We start from the raw sequence: 15,635 nt of genomic DNA, 5'->3' as shown, positions 1-15,635 counted from the left end.
GCTGCTTCCGGTCACTCCTGCTCATCATTCCCCCTTTCTTCCCGGTGACAGCATACTCGGTGCTGTTTGACTGTATTGGCTATGCCTCCTAATTCCAACCAGTCACTTGAGAATACTCTTTCAGATACTATACCCCTCTTCTTTCTTTTTTTAATCCCTAAAGCAAAGATTTAATTCTCAAGCAATGTCTGTAGTTCAGTGGGGGTGAACAATGAGTAATTCATGCTAGGAATTTATGTATGTTGTTGTACTTGCAGCAGCAACAAGAGTGTAAACAGTAGACAATAAACTTTTATTTAATAAAACGGATTCAGTTGTGTTGGAAAAATAAAGAAATCTGATATGAAGTTGTTTCCTAAAATTATTACTACAGGTTCACTGTATTCAAACAGAACCTATCCTGATTTGCTACATGTGATGACAATGTGATGTATAGTTCTCAGCCACTGAGGGACACTGGCCAACTTAAAGGTACTCATTTCTGTGACTAGCAGTTGGAAAAGGATAGGAAAACAGTGGTCCCAGAACAGTTTCTAGTTGAAGCTGCATAGTTCTCTGTCAGTATTTCATTTAGATCAAACTTGGTTTCTAAAAGACATTTGCAGAAGTACTCCTTTTTTTGAGGTTTACTCTTTTAGTCTAGGAAGTTTGTCTTAGTTAGCTTAGGGTCACCAAGGCACATGGCAGGATGGTAACAAGTCAACATCTGCAGGGGGCCCAAACCCATCACTACCCCAGGAGTATGGAGCCAGGGTTGCTGCAGCCGGAAACATGGAATTTTAAAATGTGGGTAAACAGCCAGTGAACATCACAGCCTGCAGTGCTCACAGGCAGCAGGGGCATTAGGGACACGGGACAGATTTCAGCTGTGCCCTGGGAAGTGCATGTGGAGGGAAGGCAGGAGGGATAGGCAGGGGTTCCAGAGCTCACTAGGCCATTGCCATTTAAGTTTTGTGGAAAATGGACTTGATCTGTAAACTTAAATAGTCTTATATTTCTATCCTTGTTTAAGCAGTTAAGTATCAAGATGTGTTTTCACTCAGAAATGTAAGTTCAGATAGCAACCTGTTACAGATGAATTATATGGCATCTTGGTGGCATTCGTAGCCAATTTTATCTGGAGAACCACTTTCCATGGCTCAAGGGGCCTGGCTTAACTGCAGCTGGAGGTACGATGTGGTGCTGGTCAAGGAGAATCACCCTGAATCTTGACGGGAAAAGCAGCAGTCCTGGAGTGACCCGCACTGTAAGCAGGAAAAGCAGGTGTGCTGGACAGGGACTGTAAGCGCTGACTCACTGAAGCCATTAACATGGTGTGCTCACAGTGGTGGGGCTTGTGGGTGCAGGGCTTCAGGGACCCACGCACTAGAAACAATTATTTCCTCTGAAATGTAGTTGGTATTACTGTGTGTCAAGTGCTGGCTAGCCCTTCCGACTATACTCAAGGTGAGACATCAAAGTGATATCCCCCGATACCATTGTCAGCTATGGATCTGTTTCAGAAGTGTCAAGTTTTGTCTGAGGACAGGAATCGGATGCTACTATGTATGCACATGTTTGAAGGAAGGGCCCTGTGTTTCTGTCATTCAGTTAGCCTTGATTTAGTGAATGGAATCAGACAGGTTTTATTACTTAACTGCAGTGTCAGCTTCAGGAATTAGGTGGCTGTGGACAGTAAATAAATAAAGCATCTGTGTATTATAAATGTTTTCTATTGATTTGACATCCTCTACTGCTCTACATAGTAATTTGAGTAGCAGAGGCTACAAAGTCTCTATATAGGTCTCTCCTTTCTAAGACTTTATTTTATGAACACTGATGCAGAAATAGTTATTTGTGTACCCAGCATCGGCTTTTTCCTCTATCAAATGTGGTTTTTATTCAACTAACAAGCACTTTTCTATGGCAATTGTGGACCATTACATGGCAAAAGCTTTTTCTCTAGACTTTTCTAAAATCTTATTAAAAATCAGATTGGTCCTAAAAATATAGAAATAAATTTAAAGTCCCAAAATGTACAATATCAAAAAGTCACTAAAACACCACATTTGGTTATATTAAAGCAATGAGGAAACTGGTCGGTATTGGTGTGGTTCTTCCTGTTAGCAGACCGGTAGAGGAGGGATGTGACAGGCTGGCGGCTTGCTGGTCTCTTGTGAACCTGTCTTCCCTACAGAACACTGTTCAGGAGAGAAAAGCCACCTAGCTCTGGGGTGGTGAAGATGAGGAAAGAGAAGTGAGAAATGGCCCTGGGATCGTGCCCCTACCCCACACCCTGCAGTCCGCACATCTTCAAACTTGAGGTGAGGACCCCCGCCCCCCCAACTGGAGAGTGCCTGGTTCCTAGGGAAAGAGGTGGGTGGGGAAGGAACACTGGTGGGGGCCCCATGCCAGCACACCCAAGGCTGGAAGAGAAACAGCCTGGTTTCCCAGAATCTGTTCTGCAGTCTCCCAAAGAAAGCACAGATTTTTATACTGGGTTTGAGAGTGGGAACTAAAAAGTCTTTTTCTATAAAGATATCCCCATCTCTTGGATTAGAGAAGTCACAGTTGAGCTTTAAAATTTGGAGTATACACCTGTCATCTGTGTTCTTGTTCATTAACATTAGCTGGGGTTTAACAGCTTCAAGGTTACAGTCTACTTGTAATTGCAATACCATATCACCACCATGTGCATTCTGTGCTGCTTTTATTTTATGAAAAAGCTCATTTTGGATCTACAGTAAACTAAGTTGAATACAAAGTCTGAGTGAAGAAGGCCTGGTGGACTCATTTACAGAGACATGGTCAATGTACTCTTTGGCCTTAAAACTTCAGGAATGGCACTTCAAATGGCTTCGTATTCGCATGTTTCAGTGCCAGAGCATAGGAATAGACCCTGGCGTCCACTGTGAGATGTTCTTCAGCTATCAGATCTAGAGGAAGCAAAGAATACAATTGAAGTAATGCAGGCAGTCAGAGGTCACACCATTTAGTCACCTGACTGAGCCACCACCCTGCTCTAGGCTGGTGGTAGGACACTTTTTGCCTTCAGGTATCTCACTCAGAGAAACGGTGGCTGTGAAGGCAGGGAAACTACCTCACTGTGAGACCAGGGCATTGGTTCGTGATTTTTCTGGGTCAGAACAGCAGAGCCAAACATCACAGACCCAGCTGTACATCTTTTAGAGCTCAGGTGCAGCTTGACTGCTCTGAGGCCACTCTCATGATGACATGGGGATTCTCCGTGTCCTTCCCGGCCAGGGGACGTGGCTTGTCCTCCTGCAGGAGAAGCTAAGCACCTGACAGGACTAGAAGGAACAAACAAGCACAGGGTCTCAGACTCTCCTTAATGCAGGCTTTCTGCAGAACTTGGGTTTCGCTCAGTCACCTGTTGGAGAACAAGCACAGAGACACTCTGCTGCTTGAAGATAAAGCCAGTGTCCTGTTGCCCTGTGTGTGCGGCAGCTGCTTGGGAAGTGCTACTCGGGGCAGTAACCAGACCTGGAAGGACCTGCTTTGCAGCTCCTCACGGGAGTACAGGACAGGGTGATTCGACTTTGAGTCTACTGAAGCTAGGCAAACCCATTCCCTTATCCTTCCCTCCCTTCCACCCTATTCCTCCTGGCCCCACCCAGCCCCCATCCCCTTTCTGGTCTTCCCCGTCTAAGATTAGAAGGAAAGTTCAGTTAAGTAGAAGGGAGCACCTTTTTAAAAAGGATGCTCTCCTAACATGAAGAGCAAATACACGTGGCAGAGAAAATGTTAAGCACCCATGTGCCAAATGCTCTACCTACGTTATCCCATTTGGTTTTAATTCTGCTTCCTCAGAGGTAGGACGAAAACTTAGACTAAGATGCGATTAAAGTAACTAATAAAGGTAGGCTGGGCCTTGGGCTCAGGGGAGCCCATCAGATTGCCTGTCCTCAAACCTGGCTTTCTCTGATATGAGCCTAGTGCACAGCACATCCTCTCTAGCATGGTCATGCCTACCTCTTGCTGTGACACCTTCCGCAGCTGGCATAAAGCAGCTCCATGAAGGGCCGCTCATGACATGTCACAGCATCAGCTGCCGGCGTGGTGCTCTGTGTGACCTTTCTTAGTTCACAGAGAAACCTGACAAGATGTGCTGGCCACAAGTATCCAGTGATTTCTCAAAGGGCCACTGCTAGTAAGTGTGCGCTGCTGAATGAGCCCATCATACTCGGTATGCTTCAGTTGCCTTAAATATTGGTAAAAATTGTAAAATTACTTCTTACACCCTCCCCTTGGAACCACTAAATATGCTGCTATGTTGGAGAATAAGCAAACAGAGCTACTCACACCTTTGCTTTCAAGATTATTATGCATTAAAGGCCAGAGTGGTTCTGTCTATCCAGCTGGAAGATTTCTGACCAAATAAGAAGAATAAAAAAGGCACACCCCCTCCTCCACTGGAGAAGTGGTGTGACACAGTGTTTGATTTGAAAGTACTGTGCCACCTGGGAAGGAAAACCAGTATGGGCCAAGTGCAGTTTTACAACAAAGTCCAGCTCCTGGGCTTTATCAAGATTTAGAGGAGATGCTGAAATGGAGTTAGCTGTAAGAGCCCGGGTTCTGGGGATAGACAAGAAAAAATGGAGAAACTCTGGGTGGTAATTTTGTCTACTTACCATCAAGTCTCTTGAACAGGTCATTCTTTGGTAAACAAATGACTTCCACAAATTCTAAACAAACAAAGTTCGGGTGAAAATGAAGCTGAAGACAAGGACCTATCAGAGCAGCCACCTATCAGAGCAGCCCCAAGGTCTGAGGCCCCCTCAGACCACACCAAACCATGCACATGCTCAGGTCCCAGGAGCTGAACCACGTACCTCCGTCTCCTGCAAAAAAACAGAAGGGCAGCCAGGCCCAGAGTGGTCATACACTGGGAGACTAATGTGCAAGACACAGCAAAAAGGCTCCAAGATTTTAACAGAAATTTGACTCTTAAATGTCGTTTTTATCATGATAAAGAAAAATCCACTAGCACAAAGCTGTTATTATTCTCAAAGTCAAATGCTTAATAGCAAAATTGAACATATTCACATACACACACCCCCATATTTATAGGTATATGTATCTGTACATGTGGTAAAATATAAATAACTTACTATTTCAGTAGGTTTTTAAAAAATGTTCTTAATTTGAGGTAGAAAGTGAGTGAGCAAGCCAGAGCTCCTATTGGCTGGTCACCACAAATGCCTACAACAGCTCGGCCAAGGCCGAGGCCAAAGCTGGGAGCTGGGAACTCAATCCACATTTCCCAAATGGTTTGTAAGAACCCAGTTACTTGAGCCATCAATACTGCTCCAAGGATGCTGGCTGGTTCAGGAGCTGGCAGTTGGTATTGAATTCAGGCACTCTTGGTATGGCATGTGGGCATTTTTAATTTTTAAAAAAGTTTTATTCAAGTAATGAATTATTTGAAAGGCACAGTGACAGAGAAAGATCTCAAATGCCTATGGGTGCCACGAACCCAGGTCACTGAAGATCCTCCTCTGCCTCCCAGACACATGTCCTGGGTTGGAAGCAGAGCCAGCACTTTATAGGAGGCACTCTGATATGGAATGCAGGTGTCCTGAGCGGTGGCTTAATCTGCCACACTAAGACACCAGCACTGGACCCAGGCATCTCAAGCCATGTCTTAAGTGCTAGAAGTCCACTGTAACCATGTTTAAAGGTACAGTCCAGTGGCACTAAGTAACAGTGTTCAGTCATCGGCACTCTGCATCCCTTCATCCTTTCATCATCCCTAAAGAAACTCGGTGCCCTTGTTAACAGTAACGCCCTTTCTGACAAACTTCCATTCTGCCTTTTGTCTACGCATTTGTTGAGTTCCTCACATAAGCAGACTTACACATCATTGGCTCTTTTGTGTCTGGCTTATTTCCCCTCGCACAGTGTTTTTGGTGCTCATGCATGAAGTAGCATGGATCAACACGTTTCCCTGATTCATGGCAGAGCAATGTTCCTTTACCCATTCATCTGATGATGCACACTTGGGCCAGGAGGATGGGTATTAAGTGTCTAGCTCTCTGCTTTTGAGTCTTTTAGGCATATTCCTAGAATGGAAATGTTGGATTATGTAGGAATTTGAATTTAGCTTTGAGGAGCCACCAAATTGTTCTCCACAGTTTGTTATGTAAAAGGTTCCAGATTAAACATTAAGCATTTTAAATCAGCTGCACTGGGAAACCTCACAGATGCAAACAAAGAGTATGAGAAACTTACAAACACTTATACATGATTTGCTATGGTCAAGCGCTCTCCCTCCCTACCTTCCTACGTATCTTAATATCCCAGTACTCTAAAGTCATGGGAGAGAGGATGTGGAATTGACAGAGGTATTATAGCTTCTGAAACCAAGCTTGCTAAGCACTACTATAGTGCAAAGAATTTCCTACCAGCTTCTCTGGATAAGGACCAATGAATCAGCTGCTGCCCTTCGACAGCCACCACAACATTCTTACAGTATACACAAAGACAGAAACCAGGGTGAGTATGAAGTTTCCCATGTTTTTCTATTTAGGCCTGTAGCTCATATTACTAGGTGGAACTGACCTTCATGAAGAGAATGGAAATGTGAAACTTCAACATTCGCATAAAGATTAATGAAGTTGGAGGAGAAAAGTTAAAACACACAAGATCAGGAGACATATTTACTAAGGACTGTGATTCTTTGACTGAATTCAGCTACATCTAGCCTACTGGTCAGGATACTGAGATGTCTGTTACATATCGCAGTGCCCGGGTGTGATAGCCAGCTCTGCTCCTCACTCCAGCTGCCTGAAGTGGAAGACAGTGGTAACGGCCTAAGTAGTTGGGCTCCTGTCATCACTGTGGGAAGCCCGAGTTGAGTCCTGGGCTCCCAGCTTCTGCCTAGGTCAGCCCCAGTGCTGGCCACTATGGGCATCTGTGGGAGTGAATCACTGGATGGACACACTCTTTGTTCTCAAATAAATTCGTGGGTTTTCTTGTTTTAAAAGATCAAATTAGTATCCAAAGTAAAAGACAGTTGAGAAAACCCAGCCACTTTAAATGCAGCCAGCAAATACCAACCTGGCTTTGGCTTCGGTCTGACATTCTCTGCGTCGTCTCCATTAATGGTCACCGTCACGATGTGGGTGGTGCAGTTGGACAAACCTGGATCCATACACACAACTAGGGAGAGAAGCAACAGCTCACTGTCACATCAGGCAGATGCTTCAGGGCCTCGTGTCCCCAGTTCCCAGGGACTGTGGATAGATGTGGCAGGGCCGTGGAGCATGCCTGAGCTTGGACTCAGCATGCATCTCTCTCCGGGATTCCAGAGCCAGGTCTGGTAAGTCTGAGGGATTTACTGGTCTTGACCAGCTGTAAAATCCCTTCACCAAAGTAAGAAAAAAAATCTTCTAGGGAGGAGTGTGGCATGTGAATGAGGTAAAGGTTCAGGGTGTGGGTAATTCTGCAAGGCAACTTAAGCTCCTAATTCTCTAACTTCAGGTCCTTCTTTCTCCCCCTTGTTCTCATGGGAAGGAGAGACTGACTTAGGTTATGGGTGGCCAACTCCATCCAAATCCACTGTATGATTTCTCTTTGGTGAATTAGCCAAAATAAATGCCATCTGAATTCTGACCACAAAGAATATCCAACAAATCACCACCCAGAGGAATGAGTTAGTTTTTCAGAATTTGCCCTCCACCCCTGACCCCCCAGCCCACATGCACACCTGGGAAGTGGGACAACCCACCTGGAGAACATTCAGCAATGTCACCTTTGTAGCCAGTCTCCTCCTCAAGCTCCCGGAGCGCAGCTGCTTCTGGGCTTTCTCCATCATCTATGAGACCTGTGAGAGCAAACCATCTGTAAGGCTGCAGAGGGCAAACCCCGTCTACCCCGAGCTTCTCCCTCCTCCAACCCAGTGCTACCCAGCTCCATCGGAAGTCAGAGGACTGGAGGTGTGAGCTTATGGATCAAAACTGACTATGTTTTCGAACTTACACAGGGGAAAAAAAAGAGGCAGAAGTGTACAACTCGAGGCAGGAGCAGTGGGACCCGTAAGAAACACCTGCTCCTCTGTTTAAATCCGAGCGTCTATTTTGACCATCTCAACCAGATGCTTGTACAGGCTGTGCAAAATTTATGAGGGTAGGAGCTTGGCAGTGACTAAATGGCCTAGGCTTTAGGGCTGGCTAGCTGACTGCAGCACAGCAGGCTTATGGATGTTACAGCTAATATGGGGGCAGCATGATCTATCCTGTCCCCATTCATCACAGAATGCTAGCCAAGCCTTCTGGTGGAAGGCAGGGAGGGAGCAGGATGAAGTTCCACTGGACTTCAGGTAACTGACAGGATCCCTGCAAGGAGTTCAAGTGGGAGGAGGAAAGGAGCAAGTCAAATGCTTTTTTCCTCAAAGGAATACAACTATGTAAAGAAAAAATACAGGCTATTCAGGTACTTCTAATATAACATTTCTTTAGGAAAATGGTGAACAAATGATAAAGAAAAATAGTTGTTAATGGCATATTACTGCAGGTTGTACTTTGAAACTACAAAACCTATACTGTTTAGAACAAATTAATAAAATTGAATCTCTTTAGATGGGGATAATGCCATAGAGTCATAGTGTATCAGTGCATTACATTCTGAATAGCTTTACTTGCTGTGCAACTGCAAAGAATATTCTAGTTAAATGAAGATAACCTCCTGGGTCTGTTTACATATGGCAGATCAAGGTATCTTGTCCATTCTTGGAGTTCAACTCCAGCCTTATTATTGTAGACTTCTTGTTGGGGGCAGGTCAGTAGGGACAGGAAAGGAATTGAAGTGGGAGAAGAACAATTATTCAGAGGAGCCAGTGCCTTGCAGGGGGTCCTGCATACTCATGACCAAGGCGTTAGAGACCCAAGCCCTGCAGTCCTCAGGCTTCATGCCAGTGCAGGCCAGCCGACCTTGGAAAAGCAGCAGTCCAGTTTCTTACCTGCTGGGAACTCCAGACAGTAGCCTCCAATGGGTGGTCGGAATTGTTTCACCAGAACAACACACTCATAATGCAGAGTTCTCTGCAGCACGGGGATGATAGCTACACCTGGAGGCAGGAAAGGAACCCAAGGCAATCACAAAGTTAACACAAATTCTTCCATCTTAGAAACGCTGCCTCTCAAATATAACCTGTGCTTGCTCTTACCAATGGCACACTTTTATGCTGCCCAGATTTCCTTTTGAATAAGGAGTTTGTTTCAGCTGTCACCATTTCTTAAGAATAAAACCAAACACTGTATACACAGGGTCAAGGACATCCCATTTTCGTCTACACTCATCTCAACATGGAACCAATTTTCACTAGGCAGCAGCTAGGTCACTGGTGACATCACCATGATTTTCTTTCAGCAATCAATCAGTTCCATTCCTTGTAGCAAGCACTGACTAGACTATTTTCGGATAAAAGACCCTGTCCTCTGAGCCACTTGGCCTTAACGAAAAACAAAGCCCCAAAACCTGCTGGGTTCTAGAATACACAAACCACCCCAGAAGGATCCACAGCTCATGTTGAACATTTCTCCACCAGTTAAGAACAGCAGTTGCACAAAAGCCACTCTGTGTGCTTCCAGTAAACAGATAGCAGAGCCAAATGGAAAAGGAAAGGGGGAAAAAAACCAAGAAGACTTATTGCTCAACCTCCCCCAGATCAGAGGTGTTATCAGGATTATTTCTGGGGTCTCTGCAGTCAAAGCATTCATGCCTGGAAGGGCAAGTGAACTGAAAAGAATGCTCTTTTCCCCAATTCCATTTCCTCGGCAAACTAAAGCAAGTAGTCAGTGATAGAAAGGTGTGCACAGTACTGCTTCTCAACTGATGGCTTTCATGGGGATCCTCTGATCAGAATACACAAACAGAAGGGATTTCTAGAAGTTTTCATGTAGGCAATCATATATGGCTTCAAATGAATGTACGCCTCCATTTGGCTTTAAATATCAGCACATCCTCCCTCACAAATGGTCTTCTGAGCTTAGATTAACAGAGGATGGGAGTTGCTTATCAAGGAGGCTTGGAATGAATTACACAGCACTGTAAAAACTAACAGATTTAAAGATAGAAAGATGGTAGCTGTAGATAACTCTGATGTCTTGTCCACGCGAAACATCCTCTTAACAATCACAGGTGCTAGCTTCCTTTATAAAGGGATTTGCCACTCATACCATCTGCAGACTGGGCCTTCTTGGTCGTACGTTTCACAGTTTCCCAGGTTCTGTTCAGGCAGAGAAGAAAAAGCTTGTTAGTGCTGGGGAGGAGCCTGATGTCTGCTTTTCTGTGTACAGCCTGAGCTTCACAAACATGAGGCATGCAGATGTATCAATGATTTTCTGCAAGAAGATCACAACACGGAAGACCTACAGATGACCAGCCAATTGTGATTTTCCTATGGCCTCTGAGAGTTGTCACTTGCCACCTGTCCCCTGGGTGCCATCTAAGTGGAAACCCCACTGGGCACCTGGAGTTGTGACTGGTTTAGATCATAAAAATCACACATCGCTGAGTGAGCAGTGCAGCTGGTGCATACAGCAGAAAGGTTATCAAGCAGGGGATGCAAATTAAGTCTCCAGGAAGATTCCAGCCCTGCTTCTAACAACAAAGGGTACCATGCACAATGCAAAGTATTGAGACAGCTATTTATATAATTCAGATGTTTCAAATATGTGACATAAAATCTGCAATTTAGTCCCACTTGTTGGTTGAGGAATTATTTAATGAAGTGCTCTGTTCTGTATGTGTGAGCTTTTATTGAAGGGAAGTAGAGGAAGGGATGATTCCTAGAGGAAAATGCTAGGCAAATAACAGCAAATTTCTGTTCCCTTTTATGGCTTTATTCCTGGTGAGCTATTTGTTTTTGGTTGCTGTTTAAGGGGAAAAAGCACATCTATGCCTTAAGTAAAAAAAAAAACAGTGGTAAGGGGCAGGTGTAGAGAAGCCAACTACTTCAGATTCTAGCATGGCTAAGACACCTGGGTTGCTCCAGGGACTGGGATCAGAAAGGAGTCAACATCTGGTAGCCAACAGTAAGAGCTATAAAATGTACTCCTCTGAGACTCTAAGTGGACCATGTCAGCTAATGGACCTTGGAAGGATTTCCTCATCCTTGAAGCAATGAATCAACAGCATTTCAGAACTATCAAAATCACTTAAGCAACACCCTCAGAGCATGCTCCACACTGCAGACTCTGGGATGATATCAGGTGCCTGTCTCCCAACCCTGGGTACTGATGTGGTTAGGATGCTCGGTACAGCTATTCCCCTTCTCCTCTACACCCATTGGAAACAATGTTCTCACCCATTTTCCCCTATTCCTTGACCCTTCCCACCTTAATCAGCGACCCACATGGGCATGCATCTTTCTCAACTATGTAAACATAATCAAAAAATAAAATTAAAAATAAAATAAAGTACTTCTCTGAGGAACCCTCTTACTCATGCTTTTTATCTGGTTGTGCCTAAAGCTTGGACCTTGTTGTATTTATATTAAAGGAAAAGAGAAACGAAACACCATCCCTGCAATCCTTAATCTGTTTTTTTTTTAAATAACAAAACACTGAACAAAAATTTTGCTGTAAACTACAGATCTTCCAGTAAATGGCAAATGTCTCAGAGTGAAACTATGGAAACCAGACTACTATGACAATTCACAGCAGTCAGGCCAACATTCCTGTTAGTAGCCAGAAGCCAACCAACAAGCAATTCTGATGAGTCAAGAGTATAGATTGCAAGAGACAAAACACCTTGTGGCAAAGCTCTGTCTGCTGCCTCTTAAGATTAGTCCTAAAGACTGAAGAATACAGTACTTGGAACAGCACCGAAGGTCCCATCCCAAATACACTAGGAGTAAGGGAGACAAAAAGAGTTGGATCAGTATAAAGGTTAAGACGAAGTCAATCAGCAGTAATGAACCATAAATGATAAGCACTAAATAATACATGCATCTGTAAGAAACACTAGAGCAAGAATACCCTGTGAGAGTGCCAACAATCTTCAAGGAACTCAAAGATGTACATTGGGCTGGGAGTCAAAAAACTTCTTATTTCCATTTGACTACAAGATAAACCCTAAGCTACAATGTTCTGGAAATAGTTTTGTCTGTAAACCAAGGAATGAGTATGTTGTCCCCAAAACTTCCAGCTCAGCTTGACAATTGTGCTTCCAGCAGCATAACCCCATTCATTGTCTCCTCTGTTAAGGTGGAGTCAGTTTGTCTTCCTCCCCTCAAGCCCAGCAATGTGAGAAAGGAAGGAGGAATAAAGGATGGTCTCAGGACTATCTTCAATGTCAGTGGAGGGACATATTTTTACACTTACAAAGAATTCTCCAGCCTCTTCCATGAATGAGACAGAGGACTTTCTGGCTGCTATTTTCTCCTTAGATGCATGCTTTTGTGTTACTTAAAAGGAAACATGTTTTATAAATTTGTAAATGACGGTCTACTGGAAAGCACAGAGAAGTATCCTTCAAAGCTTGACATCTGGTGTGAAATATTGATGCTTTATGTAAGACCTTTTTGGATATCAGGCTGAAACAGTGGAACATGCCATAGTTAAGCTGTACAACTATGGCAGTTGGCAGAGATTTTGTTGTTTGTTTATAGTTGGAAAGGCAGAGTGGTGCTGGTGGGGAGGGAAAGAGGCAGGATATGGAGATATCTTCCACCTGCTGGCTCACTCCCCAAATGCCTGGAATAGCCAGGCCTGGGCCTGGTGGAATTCATAAGCTAGAAGCCAGGAACTTTATCCCATTTTCCTTATGGGTGGCAAGAATCCAAGTACTTGGGCCATGATCTACTGCCTCCTACAGTGTGTGTGAGAAGGAAACTTGATAAAAAAATGGAGACGGGACTTGGTCCCAAGCAATCCAACATGGCACGCAGGTGACCCCAGGCCTGTGGCTTAAGCTGCTATGCCACAACACTCACCCTACTTTGATAAGGATTTTAGAGCTCACTCACAAGGTACTGAAATGGAGTCTTGGGGAGTCAGAGCTGAGCAGGAGTATTCTGGAAAAGTTGCCCAATGATTCTGATGCATATCTTTGATTATAAGATGCTGGAAGCAAAAGACTGTCAGGTGAAAAGATGCACTGTTGCATACCAACATTACTTTGATCAACCTGATTAGTGTAAGAGAGCTGTGTTTTGTGGGGCTAGTGCTAATGGTATCAGGCTAAGCTTCCACCCGTGGCACCTGTAACATCCCATATGGGCACTGGTGCTGTGCTTTTCAAATAAATGTTTGTTTTTTTTTCCTTAAAAAGAACTGTGCTTTGTGTTATAAACATAATTACATAGAAAAAAGAGAACCAGGCACAGTACAATGGCTCAATGATTAAATCCTCATCTTGTAAGCTCTAGGATCCCATATGGGCACCTGTTCATATCCTGGAAGCTCTCCTTCCCAGCCAGCTCCCTGCTTGTGGTCTAGGAAGGCAGTTGAGGATAGCCCAAAGCCTTGAGACCCTGCACCCACATGGGAAACCTAGAAGATCCTGGTTTTGGATGTGCTCAGTTCTGACAGCTGGCCATTTGGGGAGTGAACCAGTGGTTGAAAGACATTTCTCTCTGTTTTTCCTTCTCTCCAAAAATCTGATCTGCTCTTCCAATAAAAATGAATAAAATATTTTTTTTTAAAAAGAGAGAGAATCAAACTATGTCAATAGAATTCTCCAAATATGTAAGGATACTTCACATGTGAACACACTGTGTCCCCTTAGCCATGGACCTTGCTGCATTGCTGTACTGACTTGGCTCCTAACTGCTACTAATTTCAAATTTAGATCTACATATCTATCACACTTGACATTTAAATAAATTACCAGTCTCCCACTGTGTTGACAGATTACTTCTCACTTCTGCATTTTAATTTTACAGTCTAGGGATATCATAATACTCATAGGTTTCCTACAGCTTTCGAATGTTGGGCCTTAAGATTTTTTTTGTTTGGTTGGTAGATATAATTAAAAGTTGCTTAAAACCACTGCATTTTCATGTTGATGATGAATATTTCCATATAAGGGAGCATATTTCCATTCCTCTAATCTGATCACTTAGCACCTGGAGTCATTCCATTAATATGTTTATGTAAGTTAATCTGGGTAATAAATGTAGTCATGTTTTCTTATGCTCTTCATTATTTTTATTGTATTTCATTAAGTAATTTGTCTGTTTTAACACTGTCATCCTCCTCCCTTCTCTCTCCCCACTACCCCTGGTCCCCATTGCTTACTTATGTATTTGCAAGTGAGAGAGAGAGAGAAAGAGAGAAACTGAGTGCTTCCATTTACTGTTTCACTTCTGAAATGCTTGCAGAAGCTGCAAGGTGGGCTGGACTGAGGCCAGGAGCCAGGACCTCCAGCCAGGCCTGTCACGTGGGGGTAGGAACCCAGCAACCTGAGCCAACACTGCTGCCTCCCAGGCCTTCCATCAGCCAGAAGCTGGAGTCAGGAGCTGGGGCTCAGAGCAGGGAATTCAGTTATTGCAAGGCCATTGGACTTCCCCCGATACTCCATACTATCACAAATTTACTAAAGAGAAAACTCAGAAAATAGAAATGGGTTTATCAGGTGGCTGCCACTTATACTGTTCTTTCCAACCTTGTTAATTTTTTTAAGATTTATTTATTTATTTGAAATTCAGAAATGCAGAGAGATATTATATATTCTGCCTCACTCCCTAAACAGTCAAAATGACCAGGGCTGGCCCATGTTGAAGCCAAGAGCCAATAATGCCATCCAGATAGATGGGCTATGTTCCACTGCTTTTCTAGGTGCACAGCGGGGAACTGGATTGGATGTGGAGTAGCTAGGACTTGAAATAGTGTTCATAAGGGATGCCAGCATTGGAAAGTATGGCTTAACCAGTTATGCTACAACATTGTACCCCAAGCCTTTTCTTATATGTAGTTTTGCAGAGATTACAAAGCACATACAAAATTTTCAATTTTGGTACCAATTATTATTTTATTCCATTCTATTTAATTATTTATTACAATAAACAGGTTTCATGCATAAATCTGATTCCAAATAACTTTCTTAGTATGTCTGCAGACAGAGTCCAGCACCTCTATGGCCACTGACATGTATTATGAAATATGCTTTAAATTTTTTTCCAGTTTACATTGTTGAGTAATGTACAAGTGGATAAAGTTCAATTGAAAAAACACCAGTAATATTTTTGTTCTCTTTAGTTCTTCTAGATTAACAACTGGCTTTATTAGAAGGAATTATTCTGCCACCTTATCACCTTAAATTAGGCTTGACCTAAAAGTTTTGGGGTCACACTGGTCTACTTAAGGAGAAAGGTGTCAAAATACATTCCTTATAGGTTTCTTTTCCCCTGATAGTTCTGCAAATTTACAGTTCATGCTTTATTCAGATCATACGTGATCCAAACGGTCTAGCAATGCAAAAACCTTGTGCATCTTTCACTGCCCTCCCAGGCATATTAGCAGGAAGCTGGATAAGAAGTAAAGCAACTGGGACTTGAACCAGTGCCTATTACTGCAGGCCACTGCTTAACCACCAAGGTGTCATCCTCATTTCTTGTATTTAAAACAGAGTTTACAAGGAGGAAAACATCAAAGTACATCCAGACCTTCGAACCCACATTTCTGAATGTT

The 15,635-nt window shown here is 43.5% G+C and overlaps 1 protein-coding gene across 1 annotated transcript in view; it reads right to left on the bottom strand.

Moving 5' to 3' along the window:
- Positions 1–2,672: 2,672 nt before the first annotated feature.
- The window catches only part of NUDT5 (nudix hydrolase 5), a 30,660-nt gene continuing 17,697 nt past the window's right edge, over positions 2,673–15,635 (bottom strand). The window contains exons 4-10 of the mRNA XM_004578462.3: positions 10,179–10,228; positions 8,960–9,067; positions 7,730–7,825; positions 7,060–7,161; positions 4,833–4,841; positions 4,632–4,685; positions 2,673–2,915 (exon numbers count right to left, since the gene is read on the bottom strand). Coding sequence (XP_004578519.1) covers positions 2,806–2,915; positions 4,632–4,685; positions 4,833–4,841; positions 7,060–7,161; positions 7,730–7,825; positions 8,960–9,067; positions 10,179–10,228 — 529 coding nt within the window. The 3' untranslated portion in view covers positions 2,673–2,805. The remainder of the gene's footprint in view (positions 2,916–4,631; positions 4,686–4,832; positions 4,842–7,059; positions 7,162–7,729; positions 7,826–8,959; positions 9,068–10,178; positions 10,229–15,635) is intronic.

This window comes from Ochotona princeps, chromosome 10, assembly GCF_030435755.1.
Source record: "Ochotona princeps isolate mOchPri1 chromosome 10, mOchPri1.hap1, whole genome shotgun sequence".
Taxonomy (NCBI): Eukaryota; Metazoa; Chordata; class Mammalia; order Lagomorpha; family Ochotonidae; genus Ochotona; species Ochotona princeps.
The sequence above is the reverse complement of the archived record's forward strand: the minus strand, read 5'-3'. Positions and strand labels throughout refer to the sequence as shown.